The 27,646-nt window shown below is 42.3% G+C and overlaps 1 protein-coding gene and 1 pseudogene across 4 annotated transcripts; both read right to left on the bottom strand.

The window, feature by feature from the left end:
• Window positions 1–168: 168 nt before the first annotated feature.
• Window positions 169–9,260, bottom strand: LOC139410983 (transmembrane protein 248). Of its 4 annotated transcripts, none has more exons than XM_071156734.1 (7): window positions 8,819–9,260; window positions 8,537–8,699; window positions 6,245–6,509; window positions 5,970–6,078; window positions 5,636–5,786; window positions 1,588–1,728; window positions 169–1,446 (listed from the first exon to the last, which is right to left on the bottom strand). In XM_071156734.1, the coding sequence occupies exons 1-7, from the start codon at window positions 8,833–8,835 to the stop codon at window positions 1,426–1,428; spliced, it is 867 nt and encodes a 288-aa protein (XP_071012835.1). In that variant the 5' UTR covers window positions 8,836–9,260; the 3' UTR covers window positions 169–1,425. The 4 variants fall into 4 exon arrangements, with proteins under 4 accessions (XP_071012835.1, XP_071012837.1, XP_071012838.1 ...); XM_071156736.1 differs by having other exon boundaries at window positions 1,693–1,728; XM_071156735.1 differs by having other exon boundaries at window positions 1,271–1,446; window positions 1,583–1,728.
• Window positions 9,261–12,604: 3,344 nt separating this feature from the next.
• LOC139412355 (putative phospholipase B-like 2) lies at window positions 12,605–25,384 on the bottom strand (annotated as a pseudogene).
• Window positions 25,385–27,646: the final 2,262 nt, after the last annotated feature.

Raw genomic sequence — 27,646 nt, 5'->3', positions numbered from 1 at the left:
GTCTGTATGATGGAATCCTACATCTTCCAGTATTCCATTGACATAAACCAACCATTTCGTGATAGATCTGCATCTACAGTGAGCTTCAAAAGTATTGGAACAGTGAATTATTTGTTTTGGCTATGTACTCAAGCAGTTTGGAATTGAAATAATACAATGACTATGAGGTTAAATGGCAGACTGTCAGCTTTAATTTGAGGGTATTCTCCTCCATATCAGGTGAACCGTTTGGAAATTACAGCACTTTTTGTGCAGTCCCATTTTAGGAACCAAAAGTATTGGGTCAAATTCACTTACTGTATATCTGTATTAAAGTAGTCAAAAGTTTAGTATTTGGTCCCATATTCCTAGCACGCAATGAGTATATCAAGCTTGTGACTCTAGAAACCTGTTGGATGCATTTGTGGGTTTTGTTGAATTTCAGATTATTTTGCGCACAAAATATCATACCCCCAAGACATGCTAACCTCTCACCTCAAAGGAGAGGTTAGCATGTCTTGGGGGTATGATATTTTGTGCGCAAAATAATCTGAAATGCAACAAAAACCACAAATGCATCCAGCAGGTTTATTGTTATTGTAATGGTGAGAGGTTAGCATTTCTTGTGGGGGGGTATGATATTCACAATTCATTCAAGACTATCTGTAATCATGGTAGCATCCACGTTAATGTAGAAGTGTTTAGAAACATATTCTATTCTTATTTACAATAAGTGACTCAAATGACAATACATTATTTACCATTGTTTTCTATTGGACATAAAATAACAAGTTTGATGTAATCATTGCATGCTAGGAATTTGGGACCAAATACTAAACTTGACTACTTTAGTACATAAGTGAATTTGTCCCAATACTTCTGGTCCCCTAAAATGGGGGGACTATGTACAAAAGGTGCTGTAATTCATTAAACTAATAAACTGTGCAAGATTCAACACAAGTGAACTTTGTAGAAGTGATAAGAGGGGGAAGACAGTACTGGAATCAAGGTGCAGGATGAATAGATGGTTTTTCAGCCTGCTGCAGAAGATGGGCAGTGGTGGGGAGGATGCTCCAGAGAGAGGAGCTGGACTGGGATGAACAGCTGCAGGCGGCTCAGATGGATGGAAGTGCCAAGAGGCCCGAGCAGATTAAAACCCCTTTAGGATGTGGCAACGTGTTTAAATAAAATGTAAATATTTAATAACGTGCCCATTCACCCTGCAATCATAACATGACAGAGTAGAACATCAGAAGTCTACCAGAGGGCAATGTTTGTGGACAGAGCATGGGTTGAGATCAACAACAGCAGCTACGCAGTTTGAAATGAGATGCTCCATCAAACTCTGACCCCAACAGCAGAAGCAGCAGACTCTCAGAAAGAGTCCTTTATTCGAATCATCCTCCTTTCTTCCTTCTCTAGCTGCATGCTGTGGTGGAGACTGGTTCAGGAGTCAATCAGTGGCTCCTGTCACAGGGGGAAGCAGTGATAACGTCTTGAGTTAAATAACACTCACATAAACAACATGCCACTTAGATTGCAGAGCTGTAAATACTTCAACCCACTAACTGTATATTAGTTATATTATTATTAAATCAGAAACCTAACCCTTTGCAGTTCCAGGCCGTTGCTGTGGTAACGCCGTACGTGTGAGTGTGTGAGACTGGCGGAGAAGCATAGCAGCACACACACCCCCAGCAGACACACACTCACCTGGATCAGATGCCTACTCGCCAGACCCAGCTCCTTCTGCAGAGTTACACACAAGTTTAGAGGGACTGACCTAGGGCAGTGTGTGTGTGTGTGTACCTTTGACAGCATGTGTTTGTATCTCAGGGATTATTGAAAGACCGAACCATCAACTTTTTCTTCAAATATTTTTCTAAATATTAACATTTGAAATATACATTTTTGTACAACAAAGTATCAGCTATCACACCATGTAAAGGAACAACCCAATTACATTGTTTTTCTTACATAAAATGCACCTAACTGGATTTATCAATTCCATCAGCCACCATAAAAGGCTATTTGTTATTTAATTGTGAAACACGTGTTTTAAAGTCGTTGTTTGTTTCATTCTAACAGATTATTCAAATTCACACCGAACACTTGTCGGTTTTCATCAATGATCTCTTTGTACTTTCCCTCGATCCTGACTAGTCTTCCAGTCCCTGCCGCTGAAAAACATTGCCACAGCGCGATGCTGTCACCACCATGCTTCACAGTAGGGATGGAACCAGGTTTCCTACAGATGTGACTCTTGGCATTCAGGCCAAAGAGTTCAATCTTGGTTTCATCAGGCCAGAGAATGTTGTTTCTCATGGTGCGAGAGTCCTTTAGGTGTCTTTTGGCAAACTCCAAGTGGACTGTCATGTCTAACTGAGGAGTGGCTTCCGTCAGGCCACTCCACCATAAAGGCCTGATTGGTAGAGTGCTGCAGAGATGGTTGTCCTTCTGGACGGTTCTCCCATCTCCACAGAGGAATTCTGGAGCCCTGTCAGAGTGACCATTGGGTTCTCAGTCACCTGACCACAGCCCTTCTTCCCCGATTGCTCAGTTTGGCTGGGCAGCCAGCTCTAGGAAGAGTCTTAGTGATTCCTAACTTCTTCCATTTAAGAATGATGGAGGCCACTGTGTTCTTGGGGACATTCAATGCTGCAGACATTTTGTTGGTACCCTTCCCCAGATCTGTGCGTCGACACAAACCTATTTCTGGGTTTTCCGAACAATTCCTTCGACCTCATGGCTTAGTTTTTTCTCTGACATGCACTGTTAACTGTGGGACCTTATATAGACAGGTGTATGCCTTTCCAAATCATGTCCAATCAATTGAATTTACCACAGGTGACTCCAATGAAGTTGTAGAAACATCAAGGATGATCATTGGAAACAGGATGCACCTGAGCTCAATTTCGGGTCTGAATACTTCTGTAAATAAGGTATTTTTTTATACATTTGCAAACATTTCTAAAAACCTGTTTTTTGGTTTTGTCATTATGGGGTATTGTGTGTGTATATCGCGGGGGAAAAACTATTAAATACATTTTACAATAAGGCTGTAACGTGACAAAATGTGGAAAAAGTCCAGGGGTCTGAATACTTTCCGAATGCACCATATGCCCTCCCAAGCCCACCCATAGCTGCACCCCTGCCCAGTCATGTGAAATCCATAGATTAGGGCCTAATTTATTTATTTCAATTGACCGATTTCCTTATACAGTGGCAAGAAAAAGTATGTGAACCCTTTGGAATTACCTGGACTTCTGCATAAATTGGTCTTCAAATTTGATCTGATTTTCATCTATGTCAACAAAAGACAAACAGTGTGTTTAAACAAATTATTGTATTTTTCTTGTCTATATTGAATACATTATTTAAACATTTACAGTGTAGGCTGGAAAAAGTATGTGAACCCCTAGGCCAGGCATTTTCAAACTGGGGTATGTGCAATGCCGTCGGGGGGTACGCCAAATAAAAATGTGATTCACATTTACATTTCTTTTCTCTTCCCATTTTCAAACAGTCCATTTATATTTTCGAACGGGGCAATACATTTGGGTGAGGTTTTTTTCCTCTCCTGAGTAGCCTCGTTTCACTGCCAAAAATAAAATTAAACCATCTAGTGTTCAGCGAAATAACAACAATGTCAAATACAGGTAGCCTAGTAAAATAATTAACATCCAATCACATTAACCGTTAATCTATAGCGGGAATTCCACTAACGGTCCGTATGTAGCCAAACGTAGCTGCTGCTCATGTTGGTATCTGTACTGGTGGTGCAAAAGCCATGACAGAGAGACATAGTGGAGGTAACGCACGTGCAAGCAATTGCTCCCGACGGAGGTTCTTGGCTGCCAAAGGAATGCCTGACAGCTTGAAAGACATTTTGGACAGTGAAAATGGCTAATTTTGTTACAGCAAGGCCCCTGAACTCTCGTATTTTCTGCACTATGGAATATGGGCAGCGAACATGTAACGCTTTTACAACAGACAGAAGTGCGCTGGTTATCAAAGGGGAAAGTTGACACTTTTTTAAAATTGAGAGACGAGCTTAAAGTTCTCTTTACTGACTATAATTTCCACTTGTCTGACCGCTTGCATGATAACGAGTTTCTCATACAACTGGCCTATCTGGGTGATGTTTTTTCTCACCTGAATGATCTGAATCTAGGATTACAGGGACTCTCCGCAACTATATTCAATGTGCGGGACAAAATTGAGGCTATGATTAAGAAGTTGGAGCTTTTCTTTGTCTGCATTAACAAGGACAACACAGGTATTTCCATCATTATCATTTTTTGTATGCAAATGAACTCATGCTTACGGACAATGTCAAATATGATACAGCGAAGCACCTGAGTGAGTTGGGTGCGCAATTCCGCAGGTACTTTCCCGAAACGGACGACACAAACAACTGGATTCGTTATCCCTTTCATGACCTGCCTCCAGTCCACCTACCGATATCTGAACAAGAGAGCCTCATAGAAATCGCAACAAGCAGTTCTGTGAAAATGTTATTTTATCAGAACCCACTGCCAGATTTCTGGATTGGGCTGCGCTCAGAGTATCCTGCCTTGGAAAATCACGCTGTTAAGACACTGATGCCCTTTGCAACCATGTACCTATGTGAGAGTGGATTTTCGGCTCTCATTAGCATAAAAACTAAATACAGGCACAGACTGTGGAAAATGATTTAAGACTCTCTCCAATACAACCCAACATTGCAGAGTTATGTGCATCCTATCAAGCACACCCTTCTCATTAACCTGTGGTGAGTTATTTGTTCATCGAAAATTGTGAATAAGGTTTAATATGTATGATGGTCAAATATAGAGCAGAATTATTGTTTATTATTATATTATTATTTGTGCCCTAGTCCTATAAGAGCTTTTTGTCACTTCACACGAGTATAAGAGCTCTTTGTCACTTTCCTCGAGCCGGGTTGTGACAAAAAACTCACACTCATTCTTATGTTTACTGGGATACCCATGGGGCGCATAATTGGTCCAGCGTCATCCGGGTTAGGGGAGGGTTTGGCCGGCAGAGCTGTCCTTGTCCCATCACGCTCTAGCGACTCCTGTGGTGGGCCGGGCGCAATGCACGCTGACACGGTCACCAGGTGTACAGTGTTTTCTCCGAGACATTGGTGCGGCTGGCTTCCGGGTTAAGCGGGCATTGTGTCAAGAAGCAGTGCAGCTTGGCTGAGTTGTGTTTCGGGGGATGCAAATATAAAATAAATGATAATAACATCCGGAGACATCATGCTTCTCATGGTATAGCTGGCCCTGCTAATTTTGGATTCATTTATGATTTTAGATAAATCTGATGCTGACAAATTTGATAGGAATCAGTTTTGAGAGAAATATTCCTTCAAGTCAGAGGTGGCTATTGCAAGAAACTAGATGTGATCATTTCTCTGAAAATATGTGGAAAATTACAAAAACAAATCTTTCCATAATAAAATTCCCCTTTATTTATTTTTTAAGATCAAATGAGATTAATTTTTTCAACTATTAAAATGAAATTTCCCTGTCGGACAAAGATTGTCCTGACTTTCAAGAATCCCTGACCTGTAAGCATGGCGGTGTGTAGGTTGTGACTCAACTGAAATTTTAGAGCATGGCTGTGAGTGTGGGGTCGTGTGTACGTGTACCTGCGTTAGCATGGCGGTGAGTGTAGGATCAGGTGTGTACTGTAGACTGTAGCAAGACTGTGACGCTGAGGGCTTCTGGCTGCTTATCTCCATTGCAATCGCTCTGACAGGAGAGGATGTCCCTTCATTGGCAGGGCACACAGGTGGCAGCCTGGACATACATACACACACACACACGTTACAGAAGACACTAGACTTTACGCAGAGACACTCCAGAGGAGATAAGGCAGAACTGCCATCTAGGCACTCTGTGCAGAGCTGTATGCAACAGGTGAATGAACCAGTATATGGAAGACTAGGTATGTGTGTGTGTGTGTGTGTGTGTGTGACTCACAGGACTGGAGGTAGGATGTGTGTAGGTGCGCTAACGCTAAGGCAGGCGTGCGAGTTGCCACCCACAGATGGAGAGGAGAACATCAGTGTCACGTTTACAGCCTCGTTACCTGAGCAGACCGAGACAATTTCAACTTTTACTGCTACTACTGTATAGTTATTTCACCATGGCACATAATTCTCATTTATGTATTATTAAGCTTGGTTTCATCATATAAAACCAATTAAGCATAACATGAAATGTGCACCATTTGCCTATCGAGGACAAAAACTGACCTGTGAGTCCCAGCTGACTGGCCAATAATGTTCCATGGAGGCAAAGGTCGCTCAGGGATTGGATGTTTGAGCTGTCCATCACGGCCAGTGGCACCCAAAGGGACAACTGTGTGATGGATGGTGGGCTCTGGGTGGAGTTCAGCAATACTGTTCCACATACCTCCTCTTTCGCAAATGGAGGAGAGGAAACCATCTCCATTGCTGTACCATTGGCTCTCGCACACAACTGGAGGTTGGCCAACGACAACAGGAAGTGGTTCCAATCCTTTGAAAGAAAATATGCATTTCCATTTCTCTGTACATCTAAAGTGGTCTGCACTCATCTAGCCCTTAAAGCATTTTTTGGCCTGCATGCCCAAGATGCATTGAGCAGACAGCTGAGCCAAAATCCAAAAGCTGTGCTCTGCAACACCTAGCAGTGTTACACTTTTGCCCCAGCTAACACAACTGACTCCAACAATCAACTAATCATGATCTTCAGTTTAGAATGCAATTCCTTTAAATCAGCTGTGTTGCTAGGGATGGGGGAAATTGTGACACCTATCAGGCCCCCGGGGACTGGAATTGCCCAGGCCTGCTCTACTGTATGGACAAAAGTATAGGAACAACAAGGTAAAGGGGCAGTTCCCCAAATTCCGGCATAATGGTATAAGTTACCATGAATATTGTTCTTTGCCTATTGGTCTGTGTGTTGTATCTGTGGTTTGTCAAGATTGGGCAAGCGGTGAGTGTGGCATAACTGTGTGTTAGAGTTGGGCACTTGGGCAGGCATTGTGTGTAGTGTGTATGGCTGGGCAGTATACTATATTATTTTACTATAGACCGGTATTGATGCATGGACCAGTTTGGGTTTTTACTTTACCTTTTAAAACAGCACTTCAATGTTTAGATTGTTAAATGTGATACGCAACTCTGGCGCGTGTAATGTGTGTTTTTATAGTTGACTCTATTTGCTACTTGCAAGTCGTCTCTCTCGCTTCCCACACCAAGCCCTGCCCACTGTCACTCAAGGAGAGCAGTTGTTGCTCGACCATGAGTCACAAGCACTTCACTTGCCGTTCACTTTGCAGTCTGCATGGTCAGCCGCAAAAATATGTTGGGTGACAATGAAGCTGCTTTCTATAATTACACTATTTGTTTGTGTATCTTAAGGTATACAAACAGCTTTCTTTTCTTAGCAAGTTGTGGCTAAAACAAATCATGTTAGCCACTAATCTTAATCGCTAGCTAATTGCAAAGAGAGAATACTCATCATTCTATCTGTGACAGTGCCATCGAAGAAATCTTCATTTTGAAGTAGTCAATTGTCTTCTTCACGATTGGCTGATCCCTCCTGACGACCCTGTTGGACATGAAGTCGGAGGTCCCACCCAGTTGACTACATTAAAATGGTGGAAGCCCTCAATGCTAATATGGCCTTTTGGCCACTGGAGGCCTCTATCATTCTCTATGGCTAAATGTAATCAGTCAGAGCAAACATAGCTTGCTAATATACAGCCTGATACCAGTGCTGGGGTAGGCCTAGATCAATATGTTGTTTGTGCAACGGTATCTTCTAAATCAGCGAGGAATAGGCAAATCATGAATATATTAGCTAACTACATGAAGTGAATATCAGAGATAGATACAGACGAGTCCTTTATATCTGTACCATTAGTCTGTGACAGCATGGGCAGCGCCATTGAGGCTACAACCCATAGGAATCCCTACCAGTTGACTACTTTAAAATGGTGGAAGCCCTCAATGGCGCTGCCCATGCTAAAATGGCCTGTTGGCCCTAGAGGCCTCTATCATTCTCTATGGAGAATACACATGTACTGTAACATCGTATAGGGTCCCCTAAAAAACACTGACAATCAATTTGGTTCCGACCCTGTCAAAATAATGACTCCCCGGCTTATTCCTTTGTTGTCATTTCAAACAGCAATGTATTCAAAATGCTGCCCACTATATTCTAATTGTTGAACTACAACAATAATTTCCATGATTTCAACAGCACCAATAGACTGTTCTAGACCTAGATTTTTGGCCAATATCTATCATACAGCCCTACTTAGCACTACCTGACATAGTGTAGAAATGATAACAAAAGTGCAGGAAATGTATAAATCAAACAGAATGGTGAATGCCCCATTGAAAACACATAATTAATGTATTACCACTCTAGGGTCATGAATATTTATCACTTTTATTATTCAAAAACATAACATACCGTCAAATGTGAAAAATATCATAATATGATATTTTGGCCATATCACCAAGCCCAAACTCTGTATGTAATGTATGTTGTACCTGCGTATCTGGATTTGGCAGGCGGTGTGTGTGCGTGTATGACCCGAGGCTTAGGAAGGTGAGGGCAAGGGTCAGCACACAGAGGAAGAAGGTGACCCCAGGAGGATGCTGGGAAACATAGTCCCTTAGATTAGCAACTGGCTGCCAGGAACCCATCACACACCTATAACACACACAACAGAGTGCTGATATAAAAAGAACTGACGACAACACAGGATTCTGGCAAACATTCCATAAGCCATTGCATTCGCCAAAAAACGATTTAGCAACAACATACGTTACCTGGCTTGTGGGATCATCACACAGACAGGTCCACAGGGGTGACTTAGGTTTAGTCCAACGTAGAGCCGTTCTCTCCAATGCTACCTCGCGTTGCTTGCCATGTCAAGACAACGGAATTTACCAGTCAAAGTACAACTTTTGTAGCTGTCGTTGCTTTTCTTAATAGCAAAAGCCAAGCGCCTAGCTAGCCATACAGTTCCGTACAATCTACAACTCGCTAACGTTACTATAGTTAAACCGGATCGGTAGAAAGTTAATCAGCTAGCAAGCCGCTTTTGTTTAATGCAAACTAAATCATTATTTTCCTAAGCTAGCTACATCTAAAGTATGCAGTTCACATGAGAAAACTAGCTAGTACAAACAAAGCAAGTTAGTTCGTTACATTTCTAACCTATGTCTGAGAATTTGGACCATATTGTTTTGAAAGACAAACTAGTATTCTGCCAGCAGCACAAACAATGACGTCAATTTGTATGGTGATGACGTATCCTTCAAAATAAAAATCCGCACATTATATTCTTCACATGCTTCGTAAACAAACAGGTTAAAATTAACAGTGAAATGCGTATTTACGGGCACTTCCCAATAATGCAGAGAGAGAAAAAGAAGAGTACAACACATAAAATTAATTACAATGACTTGGCTATATACATGGGGTACCAGTACAGAGTCGACGTGCAGGGAGGGGTAAGAGGTAATTGAGGTAGATGTATACACTGAAAAAATATATAAACGCAACATGCAACAATTTCAAAGATTTTACTTAATTCTAGTTCATGTAAGGAAATCAGTCAATTGAAATACATTCATTAGGCCCAAATCTATGGATTTCACATTACTGGAAATGCAGATATACATCTGTTGGTCACGGATACCTTACAAAGGTAGGTGATAGGATCAGAAAACCAGTCAGTTTCTGGTGTGATCACCATTTGCCTCATGCAGCGCGACACATCTCCTTCGCATCGAGTTGATCAGGCTGTCGATTGTGGCCTGTGGTATGTTGTCCCCCTCCTCTTTAATGGCTGTGCAAAATTTACTGGATATTGTCGGGAACTGGAACATGCTGTCATACAAGTTGATCCAGAGCATCCCAAACATGCTCAATGGGTGACATGTCTGGTGAGTATGCAGACCATGGAAGAACTGGGACATTTTCAGCTTCCAGGAATTGTGTACAGATCATTGCGACATGGGGCAGTGCGTTATCATGCTGGAACATGAAGCGATGGCGGGGGATGAATGGCATGACAATGGGCCTTAGGACCTCATCACGGTATCTCTGCATTCAAATTGCAAATGATAAAATGCAATTGTGTTCATTGTTCACTATGTTCACAACGTTGGTATCAGCAAACCGCTTGCCCACACGACGCCATTCATGCTGTCTGCCATCTGCCTGGTACAGTTGAAACCAGGATTCATCCGTGAGGAGTGAGGAGCACACTTCTCCAGCGTGCCAGTGGTCATCGAAGGTGAGCATTTGCCCACTGAAGTCGGTTACGTGCCAAACTGCGGTCAGGTCAAGGACCTGGTGAGGATGACTAGCACGCAGATGAGCCTTCGGTTGTGCAAACCCACAGTTTCATCAGCTGTCCGGGTGGCTGGTCTCAGACAATCCCACAGGTGAAGAAGCCAGATGTGGAGGTCCTGGGCTAAAGTGGTTACACGTGGTCTACGGTTGTGTGGCCGGTTGGACGTACTGCCAAATTCTCTAAAACAACATTGGAGGCAGTTTATAATAATTTAATGTTCATTTCTCTATCTGACAATAACTCTGTTGGACATTCCTGCCGTCTGCATGCCAATTGCACTCCCTCAAATCTTAAAAAATCTGTGGCATTGTGTTGTGTCCACAAAACTGCACATTTTAGAGTGGCTTTTTTATTCCAGGTGACTACCTCATGAAGCTGGTTGAGAGAATGCCAACATTGTGCAAAGCTGTCATCAAGGCAAGGGGTGGCTATTTGAAGATTCTCAAATAAAAAATATTTTGATTTGCTTAACACTTTTTTTGGTTACTACATGACTCCATATGTGTTATTTCATAGTTTTGATGTCTTCACTATTTTTCGACAATGTATAAAATAGTAAAAACAAAGAAAGCCCTTGAATGAGTTGGTGTTCTAAAACTTTTGACCGGTAGTGTACATATAACTAGGAATAAAGTGACAGATAATAGCAGCAGCATATGTGATGCAATGTTGATAAATATTCAAAATATATCACATTTGAATCAATGACCATTTTTATTGTGCTCTTAAGCAAATTAAGGACTTTATGTAAATAATTGCAAATATGCTTCTATTTGTTTTTTTTAAGAGCACTATCAAAAATACAATGTTTAGATTGGTATGTTCACAACATTAGGCTGTATAGAAAAAAAGTTATTTTATGTGCCAAGGTAAAAGTGGAGTTGGCAATACTCAGTAGGGTCTCTAGAGAATCTATACATGGTGTTATTTCTTGGGGGACTGAGATCTAAATATCCAGCAGAACTTTCTACTCCAGCCATTCCATTCAAAGCAATGCAATACAATACAGTGAATGGATATGTGCCAAAGTAAAGGTGGGGTTGGGAATACTCAGTTGGGTGTGTAACACAGGAGGTTGGCAGTACCTTAATTGGGGAGAACGGGCTCGTGTTAATGACCGGAGCGGAATAGGTGGAATGGTATCAAATACATGGTTTCCATGTGTTTGATGCCATTCTATTTGCCATTCCAGCCCTTATTATGAACCATTCTCCCCTCAGTAGCCTCCTGTGGCCTATAATCTATATATTGTGTTATTTCTTGAGGTCCTGAGATGTAAATACCCAGAAGCACTTTCTACTCCACCCACTGCAATGCAATACACTACTACATGCCAAAAAAATGTAATATTGGTTTATAGAGAAAAAATATTCTATGTGCTGAGGTAAAAGTGGGGTTGGGATTGCTCATTATGTAAGGTGTGTAGAATCTTTATATGGTGTTATTTTATGGAGAACTGTGGTCTAAATCCCCAGCAGCACTTTAATTCATTGCCCTATAAATACTACAATATTAAAAGTAAAATTATCCATACATTTTTTTTTCAAAGGTGGTAGCAAATCTGTGAGAGTTGTACTGCACTAGTGATAACAGCAAACGATATTCCCAAAATGTTGCCCGTTTTTTGCAGGGGTACTCTTATTTTAAAATTAAAATAATCTGCGATCGAGTTGCCATCATAATATCCTGCTGCTAGGAGAACGGTAATAAGGCAGAAGAACAAGAAGAATAGTTAAAGAGTTCTGATTGGAGGAAAGCAGAGCCACGTGCATTGTCATGGGATTTGATCATGTGATGACTATGTCCCTCCCCTTCTTTCAAATCAGTTGTGTTTCGCTTTCAGGAATGTTTTTAAAAAGTCTGGGCCATCAGTGACAACAGTGTACGACACCAAAAGACAGAACGCCAGCTTTGTATTTCTAAATAAGCTACACATGACATGGCTATAAAGTAAAGTTTAAAACAAAATTAATTCCAAAACCATTGACTGTATTAAAGCAGATCTGTCAAATGCTAACAAATGTAATACATGTTTTTATGCAATTACTGTCTAATAAAGTCAACATGAATTGAACAAATTGACCAGTGTCATAGCAGCATGAATCAAATGGTAGAATACTTCAAGTAGGCACATAGGCTACACTAAACTGTTTGATTAAATATATATATATATTTTTTTAATCATTGGCCAAACGAATGGTGCATTTTTTTCCCAGTACAATTTCCTACCTCTATATTGTCATTTGTGGAACTCCAGCCCCATTTAAAGTTTTCCCATCTCACATCACATTCAATGACAGCCAGTACGAGCAAAACATTAAAAAAATTAAAATAAAACCCAGTTAAAACCCACTTCCTTATCTCAAGATTGTTCACACAACAGAGCAGTAAATATACATGCTAACCCTGAGCTTACTGTTGTACTGTATACCTAATACATTACATTACTTTTGTAATCATTTCACTTCTGAAATGAAACCCATCACCCCTTAGTTTATTCTCTGACACGGAGGGGTCTGTGCGTGTAGGTTTAATATAAGGGGTATATTTAAATTTTAGTCAGTTAGCAGACGCTCTTATCCAGAGCGACTTACAGTTAGTGCATTCATCTTAAGATAGCTAGGTGGGACAATCACATATCACAGGCATAGAATGTACATTTTTTTCTCAAGTAAATAAATCAGTAGTCAGAGCTAGAACGGGAGGTGGCAGAATGGAGTTCTCAGGTTGGGGTGTAGGATTTGAGCATAGCCTGAAGGTAGGGAGGGGCAGTTCCTCTTGCTGTTCCGTAGGTAAGCACCATGGTCTTGAAGTGGATTTGAGCTTTGAGTGGAAGCCAGTGGAGTGTACGAAGGACTGGGGTGACAATAGAGAACTTGGGAAGGTTGAAAACCAGGTGCGCTGCAGTGTTCTGGATAAGTTGCAGGGGTTTGATGGCACAAGCAGGGTTTTCAACCTAGAACCAAGCCCTGGGGAACACCAGTAGTGCGAGTACGTGGTGCAGACACAGATCCTCTCCACGTCACCTGGTAGGTGCGGCCTGCCAGGTAGGATGCAATCCAAGAATGTGCAGAGACGCCCAGCCCTGAGAGGGTTGAGAGGAGGATATGATGGTTCAGTGTCAAAGGCAGCGGATAGATCTAGGAGGATGAGAACAAAGGAGAGATAGTCAGCGTTGGCAGTGCGGAGAGCCTCCGCCACACAAAGAAGAGCAGTCTCGGTTGAGTGACTTGTCTTAAAGCCTGACCTGTTAGGGTCAACAAGATTGTTCTCAGAGAAATAACGAGAAAATTGATCAGAGACAGCATGCTGAAGTGTTTTGGAATGAAAAGAAAGAAGGGATACAGGTCTATAGTTTTTGACGTCAGATGAGTCGAGTGTTGGTTTCTTGAGGTGGGGAGCGACTCAGGCCATTTTGAAGTCAGAGGGGACTCAGCCAGTAGTCAGGGATGAGTTGATGATGGATGTGAGGCACAGGAGAAGATCTCCAGAGATGGTCTGGAGAAGGGAGGAGGGGATGGTGTCGAGTGTGCCGGTTGTTCTGTGGCCAGACCTTACTAGTCGCAGGTTGTCATAGAGAGGAGAGAGGAGGGAGTGAAAGGATGATAGGTCCTCCTGAAGTTTAGTTTTCCTCAATTTTCGTTCAGCTGCCCGTAGCCCTGTTCTGTAAGCTCGCAAAGCATCACTCAGGCCACGGAGCAGGAGAGGAGGGCCGAGCCAGCTGGGAGGAAAGGGGGATAGTGCAAGTCATAGGATGCGGAAAGGGAGGAGAGTAGGGTCGAAGAGGCAGAATCAGGAGACAGGAGGAATACGGATTTACCAGAAGGGTTAGGTAGACCAGGTGACATTTACAGGTGCAAACGCCCAGGTGTCAGGGTGTCCTATGTGCATCAGGTCTGAGTAGGGGGAGGAACTCCACTGGAAGGCAGGTACCTGGTCCCAAGTGGGTCCACTCGCTGCCAGGAAGCCAAACTCACGCCACAGCCCGTAGGACGTCACCTACACACACTCAAAGGTACACACCCAAAGGTACACTCACAGCCAATTAGTGACACCTACAAGAAGCAGCTCACCTAACTCATACCTAGAGAAATAGAAAGTAGAAGTGGAGGATGGCCTTCATATCCGTTTCAGCTTCAGCGCTCCGAAGGGATACGTTCCGTTAGCCGGGTTCAGGTCGGACCGGGCTGAGATGGTGTTCTCTCCATTAGCAGGCGGGTCACAGCCCTCACACCAAGACAACGGGTCATTCTTAAAGTTATTATACCTACAGAAAAATAGTGGGGTAGGGAAGGGATATTCATACATAGGCTATAAATGCACAGTGCATTCGGAAAGTATTCAGACCACTTGACTTTTCCACATTTTGTTACGTTACAGACTTATTCTAAAATGGATTCTATATTTTTTTCCCCTCCACCTACACACAATATCCCATAATGACAAAGCGAAAACAGGTTTTTATAAATGTATACACATTTATTTAAAAAATATATATCACATTTACATAAGTATTCAGACTCTTCGCTATGAGACTCGAAATTGAGCTCAGGTGCATCCTCTTTCCATTGATCATCCTTGAGATGTTTCTACAACTTTATTGGAGTCCACCTGTGGTAAATTCAATTTATTGAACATGATTTGTAACGACACACACCTGTTTATATAAGGTCCCACAGTTGACATTGCATGTCGGGAGCAAAAACCCTTTTTTGCTTTGTCATTTTGGGGTAATGTGTGTAGATTGATAAGAGGAAAAAAACGATGAATCAATTTTAGAATAAGGCTGTAACTTAACAAAATGTGGAAAAAGTCAAGGGGTCTGAACACTTTCTGAATACAGCTGTAGGTAAGGATACAGCTGTAGGTAAGAATACAGCTGTAGGCAAGGATACAGCTGTAGGTAAGAATACAGCTGTAGGTAAAGATACAGCTATAGGTAAGAATACAGCTGTAGGTAAGAATACAGCTGTAGGTAAGGATACAGCTGTAGGTAAGGATACAGCTATAGGTAAGGATACAGCTGTAGGTAAGGATACAGCTGTATGTACGAATACAGCTGTAGGTAAGGATACAGCTGTAGGTAAGGATACAGCTGTAGGTAAGAATACAGCTGTAGGTAAGGATACAGCTGTAGGTAAGGATACAGCTGTAGGTAAGGATACAGCTGTAGCTAAGAATACAGCTGTAGGTAAGAATACAGCTGTAGGTAAGAATACAGCTGTAGGTAAGGATACAGCTGTAGGTAAGAATACAGCTGTAGGTAAGAATACAGCTGTAGGTAAGAATAAAGCTGTAGGTAAGAATACAGCTGTAGGTAAGAATACAGCTGTAGGTAAGGATACAGCTGTAGGTAAGAATACAGCTGTAGGTAAGGATACAGCTGTAGGTAAGAATACAGCTGTAGGTAAGGATACAGCTGTAGGTAAGAATACAGCTGTAGGTAAGGATACAGCTGTAGGTAAGAATACAGCTGTAGATAAGGATACAGCTGTAGGTAATGATACAGCTGTAGGTAGGAATACAGCTGTAGGTAAGAATACAGCTGTAGGTAAGGATACAGCTGTAGGTAAGAATACAGCTGTAGGTAAGGATACTCGTGTATATAGGCCTAAATGCAGGTCTGTCCCTCTCCCTCCTGTGACATCTGGTGTAGAATCCTCTGACTGGAAGTGCGTACCTCATGAGGCGGACCATGGAGTCCATGTCTGTGATGTGTGATTGGTTCCTTCTGAAGATCTGGGTTAGAGGGTTCATGTCCAGAGAGAACCATGGACCAAACTGTTTAACCAGTTCTCGACAGCCACTGGCATTAAACACCTCCTCATAGTACCTACACACACACAGTGAGAGAGTGTGTGTCACACATACACAGGTTATTTTTGTTGTTGTTGATGAGAACAAACCTGAGAGACAGACAGTCACCACCTATTAATAATATAGTCATTACTAGTGTGTGGTAGTTATATATTTGTTGTTATTGGTACTTACTTGATATTATAACTGGACCAGTAACCTTTCTGCAGCAACTCCTGGGTTTTATCAGAGTGAACAACCAGCCCACTACAGAACAGAACCACACACACACACACACTTATTGCTGTTATTGATAAATAGCCCACTCACCACAGCAGGAAGAACACACAAAACCTTTCTCCAATGTGTGTGTGTGCTTGGGTTGTCCCGATACCAGGATCGCAGTACTACGATACCGGATTTTCTTTTGGCAAAACAAATGTTACTTTATGGTCCTTTAAAACCCTACTTTATGTAAAAATATATGTGTGATATAGCTTGCAAAATAAACAAATGTGACTCTGGATAACAACATGGGGACTGTTTTCATCAAGAAAGGAATTCAGTTTTTGTTTATTTTCATTCCTAGTACCTTAACACTGGTATCGTGACCACCCGTGTGTGTGTTGACTCTTACGGGAGCTGCTCCAGTACAGTAAACAGCTGCTCCTTGGTCTCTGTCATCCCCGGAGTGAAATGCCTGTATTCCACTATCATCCACTGGTTATTATACCTAACACACGCACAGATACATACAAGTGAGGGAATGCATTGATTCCAAAGGTAGACATTCTACGTGGTCTGGGGGTCTGTATTGAGGCCATTTGTGATGATTGATGAGACACTAGTTAGTATTTTAGGTTCCACTGTAACTCTATATATAGATATGCTAGAGATTGGCTAGAGAAGTAAAACATCTCAGAGACTGAGATAAGCTGTAGAAGACAGATTAAATAGCCCTAACTCTAACCCTACAAATCAACATTAGTAACCTTTGATTTCTGGGGACTTTGGCCTGAGTCGGCGTCACTGATAAGTCCCACGCCTGCCTTCCCAGCAGAGTTGGGGTCAATTCGAATGTAGGAATTGAATTCAATATATGAATTGGCCCCAACCTACGCCACAGAATGAAGAATTTGAATTGAGTTTGAATTGTAGGAAGTAGAATTTAATTAAAACCAATTAAACTCAGACGTGAAACATGAAAGGCTCATTCATTTGACATATGCCACTTATTCATGCAAAGAATACACAATTTCAAATATTAGTTTGATTATAACTCAAAGATGTCAAACAATATTTTTCTTTGTCGTGGGATGTTTTTTTTCATCAAAAATATAAAAACATTAAGGGAATTATGATTATTATAGATAACCCACAACACAATCTTAGAATATTTCCAGACCAGTGTAATTATTTAAAGCTGTTTTAGGAGAATGAGTTTTAAAAATTAAATGTTTCAACCTTAAATACTTACTTGGTATTTGTAACCATACATTTTGTCAAAATTAACATTACTATTGTCACGTTCTGACCATAGTTCTTTTGCGTTTTCTTTGTTTTAGTGCTGGTCAGGACGTGAGCTGAGTGGGCATTCTATGTTGTGTGTCTAGTTTTCCCATTTCTATGTTTGGCCTGATATGGTTCTCAATCAGAGGCAGGTGTTAGTCATTTGTCTCTGATTGGGAACCATATTTAGGTAGCCTGTTTTGTGTTGGGTTTTGTGGGTGGTTGTTTCCTGTCTTCTGTCTTTGTGTCTATGCACCAGATAGGACTGTTTCGGTTTTTCACATTTGTTGTTTTGGTATGTTGTAGTGTTCACGTTTATGGTCTTTATTAAACATGTTGAACTCTAACCACGCTGCGCTTTGGTCCTCCTCTCCTTCAACGGAAGAAAACCGTTACAACTATGATGATGTGTAGAATAAATAAGCTATTTTAATTTCATTGAATTAAATTCTACTTCCTTTAATTCAAATTTAAATCAAATTCTGCAACCTTTGGGGGTGGCCAATTTCAAGAATTGAATTGGATATAAAGAGAAATTTGCAACTCAGTAAAGAATTGACTTAACTCTGCTCCTCCCCCCCAAAAAAAGTCACCTGACACTCGTGATGTTATTTTTACTTTACTTAATTCTTTAAAGGGATAGTTCCGTTCACTCTTCATCTCCTAGTGTCCTTTAAATGGACAGTTAAATATCTTGTTGAGGGTTTGTTTTCTGAACTGACAGGACTGGTGAGATAACCAACATGATAGACATCCATAGGTCAATGAGAGTCTACAGGAAGAAAAAAGAAAATGTTGCCCAGATTGCCTGCAGAGAGACATGTCTACCTGTTGTGTTTGCTGAAAATCTCTGCCCACTCCTTGCCGGATGCAGCCAGCGTATTGGCTACGATGTTCCTCAGCCACTACATCACTGCTCCGGTTGGTTGAACAAATTTCCAGAGGGCGGGGTTACTGTTGTCGATGCTTGTCTCCAAGGTAACCTGTGGAGGGACATCTTTAAAAAAGAAATACTACACACACACATATACTTTGTACACACATATTACACAGAGCTATCACTAGCCCGGTGCTAAGGATGTAGAAATCATCTCCAGAGAAAATGGACCCTGGGTAGGAGAAGGCCTGGGTTCCGCCAGGGATCGGATCACTGTCTGAGAACAACAGAACACAGAAATCAAACTCAGAACCATAAAATATAGAACTCTGAACCACATAACTCATGGTTGGCCTTTCCCAGTGTTCACAAGCAGAGTTTCCAGGAGTGCTTCATTAAGAGTGTGTATGTTAGGGGGGAAGGGGGGACATTAGGAGACACTGTAGGCAAAGTTAACTTATCCTTATGAGAGTTCTAGGGGTCAAAGGTTACCTGTAGGAGAGACACGGTAGGCGAACTGGTACTTCTTTAGGATGCGCAGCATGGCCTGGTAAATGTTCCAGGTATCATGAGACACCAGCAGATCCTTGTTGCCAGGCAATAGCTTGATGAGGGCGGAGCAGGAGTCAGAGCCAAGTGTCCGTGATTGGCTAGATTTGTTTAGGTCCCCCTCAAGATCCACCAGGCCTCCTCCCATCTGGAAAAGTCTGAATAGCCCACAGAGACATGTGACAGCATGGGCAGTGCCATTGAGGCCATCTCCATTTTGAAGTAGTACATTTTCTTATTTGTTACGATTGGCTGATCGCTCCTGATGACCTGGTTGCACATGACTCCAGCAGCGTCACCAGGAGGGATCAGCCAATGAAGTTGGAAGTCCCACTAAGTTGACTACATTAAAATGGCGGAAGCTCTCAATAGCTCTGGCCATGCTAAAATGGCCTTTTGGCCACTAGATGCCTCTATCATTCTCTATGGGATAGCCACAGAAGAATAGAGGTTTTGGTCATAGCTGTATAGCAAGGTGCACTTGATTTAGCTCACCCTAAAACAAATCCCCATTGGAACCCCTCACATTATTCCTGAGATGGGTACTCTTGGTGATTAAAATCAGGGGTGCTTACAGAAACTCACTGCTGCGCTGATCTCATAGAGAATGATAGAGGACTCTTCTTTGTATCTGTCCAATTATGCCATCTGTGAGTGGACGGGCAGGACCATTGAGGCCATTTCCATTTTGAAGTAGTCAATTTTCTTCTTCTACTACTTCTATGAGTTGGTAAACAAACTGAAAGGGTGCATGCCACTTGCAGTGTGTTGTTTGAACAGATAAAGCTAAGATTGGCGATTTACTGCCACCTGCAGTTATGGAATGTTTGCTCACAAGTATTATTCATTGGCTGACCCCTCCTGATGACCTGGATGGAATTATGTGATGGAATTAAGTCCCACCCAGTTGACTACTTCAAAATAGTTTAAGTCCTGAATGGCGCTGCCCATGCTAAAATGGCTTTTGGGCACTAGAGTCCTTTATCATTTTCTATGGGGGAACTCTAACCCATCAGAGGTCACAGACCACACTTACAGGAAGCCGAAAGGGTTGAGAGTGAAAGGGCCTCTGGGAAATGACAGCTGATCATTGTAGCCATCTTTCAGACCTTTCAGCTGCAGCAACACCAACCACTCCTAAACGAGAGAAAGTCTAAATACAAAACGTCCTCTACTAAGGCGTTCTTATTAGTTCCCAAGTGTGTACTGAATGATCCACTCTAGTAAGTTATTTACTGTTTAGACACAGAGAAAAAGGAGTAGATACTTGGTGATTTAGCACATTGGCTGACACAGACTCAGAAAATACCTGGTGCCAGTAGGGACAGTGTGGATGCTCCTCTATCTGCTGTCTGACCCACTGCAGGTTGGTGGTGATGTAATCCTTCAGTCTGTGACAGAATCCTGACTCAAAAATGTAAATGGACTGCAGTACCCCATAAGTGTGTTCATCCAGTGCTTATAGATCAGCTATGACACAAACACACAAATAGATGAACTATAGATTTGGGTCGTGTTCCCCTGTTCAGATGTTGCATGGATCAACCAATGGTTGCTGTGTCATCGATTGTGCCGTTGGGCAGCAGACTGCTCTAATGTTTGTAAGATCTGGCATTTGTCAGCAATGTCAACAATGTCTGAGCCAGGGAACATGACCTTAGACCCCACTACCCCAGCAGGGTTAGGGTGACTGTCTCTCTACCTTACCTCAGAGCTGACTGCAGCTTCAACGGCCCCGGCAGCGTACACTTGGATGCTATCATTATAGCGCCCGCTAGTGGTCACTTCCAGATATGACCAGCTGAGGGAGAGAACACTTAGTGAATAAACGTACAAATGTATTTGGGTAAGGAGTTTTACCCTGATCACAACCTGACTTGCTAGGAAAGTCTTTGGGTGTCTACTCCAGCGGTTCCCAAACTAAGGGTATGAAAACGGGGTCGCAGACAAATTTCCACACCCCAAAAATTGTATATATCTTCTGTGTATCTCAAAATCATTGTAATGTGGTTAACCTTTCAAAATGTAAAATAACATTTTTGAAATCTAAAAGATTAAATTCAACTAGAGAATGCCCTTAAGATCGTAGGAAAAGGCCGCACTTAAACGTTGCACTTGAATTGGAACGATACAAGTGCAACAGTCAACTGCGGCCTTTGTGATCTTGAGTTTAGAAGACAATCAGAAATACTGTTAGAATGTTTTTCAATTGACTGCTATAGCCCCAAATAAAAAAGTAAACATTGGCTGTTAATTACATACTTTTTTTCACATGGTTAAAAAAGTGATCAGATGAAGCAGATGCTAAGCTACAGGAATGTTTTGCTAGCACAGACTGGAATATGTTCCGGGATTCTTCCGATGGCATTGAGGAGTACACCACATCAGTCACTGGCTTCATCAATAAGTGCATCGATGACGTCGTCCCCACAGTGACTGTACGTACATACCCCAACCAGAAGCCTTGGATTACAGGCAACATCTGAGCTGAGCTAAAGGGTAGAGCTGCCGCTTTCAAGGAGTGGGACTCTTCAGCTTATAAAAAAATCCTGCTATGCCCTCTGACGAACCATCAAACAGGCAAAGCGTCAATACAGGACTAAGATCGAATCGTACTACACCGGCTCTGACGCTAGTCTGATGTGGCTACAAAGACTACAAAGGGAAGCACAGCCGAGAGCTGCCCAGTGACACGAGCCTACCAGACGAGCTAAATGACTTATATGCTCGCTTCGAGGCAAGTAACACTGAAACATGCATGAGAGCATCAGCTGTTCCGGACAACTGTGTGAACACGATCTCCGCGGCCGATGTGAGTAAGACCTTTAAACAGGGCAACATTCACAAGTCCGCAGGGCAAGACTGATTACCAGGACATGTACACCGAGCACGCGCTGACCAACTGACAGGTGGCTCACATCAACACCATTATCCCATAAACGCTAGACTCATTGCAATTTGCATACCGCCCCAACAGATCCACAGATGATGCAATCTCTATTGCACTCCACACTGCCCTTTCACACCTGGACAAAAGGAACACCTATGCGAGAATGCTATTCATTGACTACAGCTCAGTGTTCAACACCATAGTGCCCTCACAGATCATCACTAAGCTAAGGACCCTGGGACTAAACACCTCCCTCTGAGACTGGATCCTGGACTTCCTGACGGGCCGCCCCCAGGTGATAAGGGTAGGTAACAACACATCCGCCACGCTGATCCTCAACACGGGGGCCCCTCAGGGGTGCGTGCTCCGTCCCCTCCTGTACTCCCTGTTCACTCATGACTGCACGGCCAGGCACGACTCCAACACCATCATTAATTTTGCCGATGACACAACAGTGGTAGGCCTGATCACTAACAACGACGAGACAGCATATAGGGAGGAGGTCAGAGACCTGGCCGTGTGGTGCCAGGACAACAACCTCTCCCTCAACCTGTACAAGACTAAGGAGATGATTGTGGACTACAGGAAAAGGAGGACCGAACACGCACCCATTCTCATCGACGGGGCTGTAGTGAAGCAGGTTGATAGCTTCAAGTTCCTTGGTGTCCATATCACCAACAAACTAACTATGGTCCAAGCACACCAAGACAGCCGTGAAGAGGGCACGACAAAACCTATTCCCCCTCAGGAGACTGAAAAGATTTGGCATGGGTCCTCAGATCCTCAGCTGCACCATCGAGAGCATCCTGACTGGTTGCATCACTGCCTCATATGGCAACTGCTCGGCCTTCGACCTCAAGGCACTACAAAGGGTAGTGCGTACGGCCCAGTACATCACTGGGGCCAAGCTTCCTGCCATCCAGGACCTCTATACCAGACGGTGTCAGAGGAAGGCCTTAAAAATGGTCAAAGACACCATTCACACTAGTCATAGACTGTTCTCTCTGCTACCGGAACGCCAAGTCATACCGGAACGCCAAGTCTAGGTCCAAGAGGCTTCTAAACAGCTTCTACCCCCAAGCCATAAGACTACTGAACATCTAATCAAATGGTTCCCCAGACTATTTGCGTTGCAACCCCCCCCCCCCCCCCAAATCCCCCTCCCCACACTCTTTTACGTTGCTGCTACTCTCTGTTATTATCTATGCATAAGTCACTTTAATAACCTACATGTATAAATTACCTCAATTACCTCAACTAACCGGTGCCCCCGCACATTGACTCTGTACCGGTACCCCCTGTATATAGCCTCGCTATTGTTATTTTACTACTGGTCTTTACATTTCTGTTACTTTTATTTCTTATTTTTCTTTAGATATTTTTCTTAAAAATGCATTGATAGTCAAGGACTTGTAAGTAAGCATTTCACTGTAAGGTCTACCTACACCTGTATTCGGCTCATGTGATTTGATTTGATACAGTATATGTGTCACATCCTGACCTTAGTTCCTTTTTTATGTCTCTGTTTTAGTTTGGTCAGGGCGTGAGTTGGGGTGGGAATTCTATGTTTTTGTTCTATGTTTTCTATTTCTATGTGTTTGGCCTGGTATGGTTCCCAATCAGAGGCAGCTGGCAATCGTCTCTGATTGAGAACCATACTTAGGCAGCCTGTTTTCCCACTATGGGTGTGGGTAGTTATTTTCTGTTTAGTGTTTTTGTTGCACCTTGCAGAACTGTTTGTTTGTTCGAGTATTCATCTTAATTAAAATTATTATGAATACGTACCACGCTGCACTTTGGTCCTCTTCTACAGGCGACAATCGTTACAATATGTGCGTGTATACCATGCTTTGTGAAGAAGTCTTGGAGCTCCTCTTCTGTGCAGGTTTAGGGCAGGTTCCTTGTGAAGAGTCTTCCTGTCTTCTTCATCTTCTTTCAGCTCCCTGGTGAATCTCCCTTTCTCCCACTTCTCCACCTGCCCGTCACACTTGTCCGAAACACCTCAATATAGAGCAACCTTTCGGACAAACACAAACAGTACATAACTTTTTATTCTCAGTGAGGATTACGAACGTGCACACACACACACACACACACACACACACACACACACACACACACACACACACACACACACACACACACACACACACACACACACACACACACACACACACACACACACACACACACACACACACACACACACAGTCTGATTCTCACCCATGTAATCTTTGTTCTTCTTCAGAGACTTTTTCACCTCCCCTTCCTGAGTGCAGATCCACATACATATACTCAGTTTTGTTGCCGGTGGCATTCTTGATGATTCGAATGGCTGCAGGCTTCAGAGTAGTCATGAACTCTCGCACTTGTTGCTGTTTATATCACATAAACAACCAAAGATGTCACACATAAATAAACCTTTCCCCACCTCTGAACTCCACATCAAGCCACACACACTCACCTCTTTGACGTTGAAGGGACATTCTCGCAGTTTCACTGTGAATTCAGTCTATGGGGCACAGAGAGATAGGGACACACACACACATTACCAAAGGGGATATGGCAATGAAAACCCTCAACCCTAATTTCACTGTCAGAATGATACACAATATGCCATTTTAAGTGCTATCCTCCATCAGTTCATTGGAGGTAGGATTTCAGTTTAAATCTACAGTCCCAAGGTTTGTGGATCAAGAGTGCAGGTCAAATGCTAGGTGTTAAAGGTTAGGCATTTGCCCAACCTCCTGCTGTTTGACAGGCTTGCTAGGTTAGCCCTGGCTTTTATCCAGTGAAGGGACTGGTGCTTTGGCCCTCTGGATACCATCTCTATCCCCACTCTCATAGGCACTGTCTGTCTGCTGCATAGGGGCAGGTTCATCTTCCTCATCATCATCTTCATCCTCCGCAGCACCCCGTCTCTGTGCCACAGGTACTCCATATCAGACAGGCCAGACTTCAGAGCCTCTTTATTAGCACCTGACAATGAAAACACACTGTTTACACACACACATTTACCAGCATCTGTCAAACAAAGGGTCTATGTAGGCATGTGTACCTAACCTGGTCTTCTTCCTCATCTTACTCCTCATCCTTCTTCTTCTCGTCTGACTCAAAGTTGAGGTAATCAAGCTTCTTCTTCTGACTCCTCAACTGGCCAGTCTCGGGGGCTGCTGATTGGAGCAGAGAGTCATTGGCCCAGGTAGGCAACTGGCCCAGGTAGGCAACTATGATGCACCAACACAAACTCCTGGAAAGCCTCGTCACCCTCCAGCTAACACATACACACACAAGATAAAACAGAAACAAGATTAAACAGAACATCAATGTCAAGGAAGACAACACTGTGCATTTGAGCCATCTTACACTCCATCCATTTGTATCCGCCAGGCAGATATGGAGAGGACCATGGCGTGATCTGTCAGGCAAGTGAATCACAATTAATTAAATGTTGGTATAGAATCTGTGGTTGGCTATCTATCCATCTAACTAGTACAAAGAAGTCTGGATGGCTAACTGTCTCAACGTTACTTTGGACTTGTCCACAAATCTTTTATTGAAATGCTTCAGTGACTTGTCCGCATCTTCTTCAGTTTTGAAGCACACAAATCAGAATTTGTGAACTTGCCATCCTTAATAAACTTCATGCTTCAGTGTTTCAACGTTCTGATTGGCCAAAGTGATCAAGCCTCTGACGGGCCTCCGCAGTGCACACCAATGACGTACATTATAAAAACCCTGTATTGCTGATGCTATGTATTGGCCATTGAGAGGCTTTGAAGCCACCGGTCGGCCATATTGGCACTCCCTAGAAGGAGCAGTCCTCCATAGGAATGAATAGATTGGAGTGAATCTATTGTAGCACAAAATAAAAATTCAATGATGTCATCATTTCCTCAAAGTTTGTACTGACCAATGAGGTATATAAACCCTGGATTACTGATGTATTGTATTGGCAAAGATTATGGATATACTGTACTGACAATATAGTTTGTTTGTGTGTTTTTTTTAAACCAGGCAAGTCAGTTTTAAGAACAAATTCTTATTTACAATGACGGCCTTCACCGGCCAAACCTGGACAATGCTGGGCAAATTGTGTGCCACCCTATGCGACTCCCAATCACGGCCGGATTTGAAGCAGCCTGGATTCGAACCCTAATAATGGGAGTCGTTGTCCACAAAGAGGCACAGCGGGCTGTCTAGCTCCCGCCTATCCTTTCTTTGGATTGGTGGATACATCTCATTATTGTAATCCTTTTTTGAATATTCGATGAGGGTTAAAGATTTGTAATAATAATTGTAAGTGATGAGTAGGACTATAATGCATAGGCAACAGATCTTGGTTGTGTTATGTTAAGCGATTGGAGTGCCCTTCGTATTGCTGAAAGGACAGCGGCAGAATAGTGCAATGATATTAAAGTTCAACCAACTTGTGGTGCTGAAGGATAGCTCTGCCATTCGGCCAGTTCAGGAATAAACAACATAGGCCTACGACTAAGTGGTTTTTGCCTTTAGATTTCGAGAAAATTAACAACTAAGGAAGAATATATAAATTCTCCCATTGACTTGTCTAACCCCAAACACAGTCTTGGTCTGCTTCGCAAGCGTTCCTGGAAGTCTTGTGATGTTGCACCTCTTTCTATTTAGAAACTCTGTGCTTCAGCCTTCAAAAAGTCCTTACCGAAAGATGTATGTTGTGCTGTGCATTCTCATTCATAGGTTGAATTCACATCATTGGCTGTCCGTGGGAAACTGTAGGCTAAATTACGTATATTTCATGCAACGTACCATAACAAAATCTATAATCTATTGTTAAATTGGGAAAAGTCCAGCCCGAACAGGGACTTGAACCCTGGAACCTCAGATTAAAAAGCTGATGCTCTTCCACAGTTCTTCACCGATGTAAAATTAGTTTTATATTCAACATTCAACAGACATTCACGAAATTATTTAAAATGCATATAATTCTATTATCTGCAATAACCTTTTCATGGATTGTTTTAGAGACATTAAACAAAATGCTAATTATTCTAAAAGGCCCGCTTTCACAACCTTTGATTTGCATGAAAAGTAAAGTGTTGATTTGATAGAAATGCATCTAATCATAAAAAAAGGCTTTTAAATATCTTGTTCCAATAACTTTTTCATAGATTGTCATAGAACATTAAACAAAATGCTAATTGCAAAATGCTAATGATTCATTACACCGATTCTAATGCAAAACTTTCCATCAGTTGCAAAACGTGACGTAAAAAATGTTGGGTTCTTAAACGGAAGTTGTAGTTAATTTTAATTGTATGGTTTCCACTCGTTGCCATCGTTCTATAACAGCTCAATGGTTGCCATTCCAACTTGAATAGTCTACGAAGTGTTTGGCACAAGCTGCACATCTAAAAAGTTGATTATTCTGTGGTCTAGTGGAGTGAAGTCAGCAGGTTTCCTTCCAACTTTTTCCTGCTGCTTTTTTTTTTTAAGAGACACGAGTGAACTATGACATCCGTTTAAAAAACTAAACGGAGCTCAACAGCGTTTGGAGTAAATGGTTTATTTTGCTAAATGTTTTGCAACAGACGAATCGTTTGCAATATAATTGGTGTAATGACACCCCTGGCCTACTTAAACAACCTTTCATTTACATAAAAATGTGTGTTGATTTGATAGAAATACATCAA

This window comes from Oncorhynchus clarkii, chromosome 6 (genome assembly GCF_045791955.1).
Source record: "Oncorhynchus clarkii lewisi isolate Uvic-CL-2024 chromosome 6, UVic_Ocla_1.0, whole genome shotgun sequence".
NCBI classification, from domain to species: domain Eukaryota; kingdom Metazoa; phylum Chordata; class Actinopteri; order Salmoniformes; family Salmonidae; genus Oncorhynchus; species Oncorhynchus clarkii.
The sequence above is the reverse complement of the archived record's forward strand: the minus strand, read 5'-3'. Positions and strand labels throughout refer to the sequence as shown.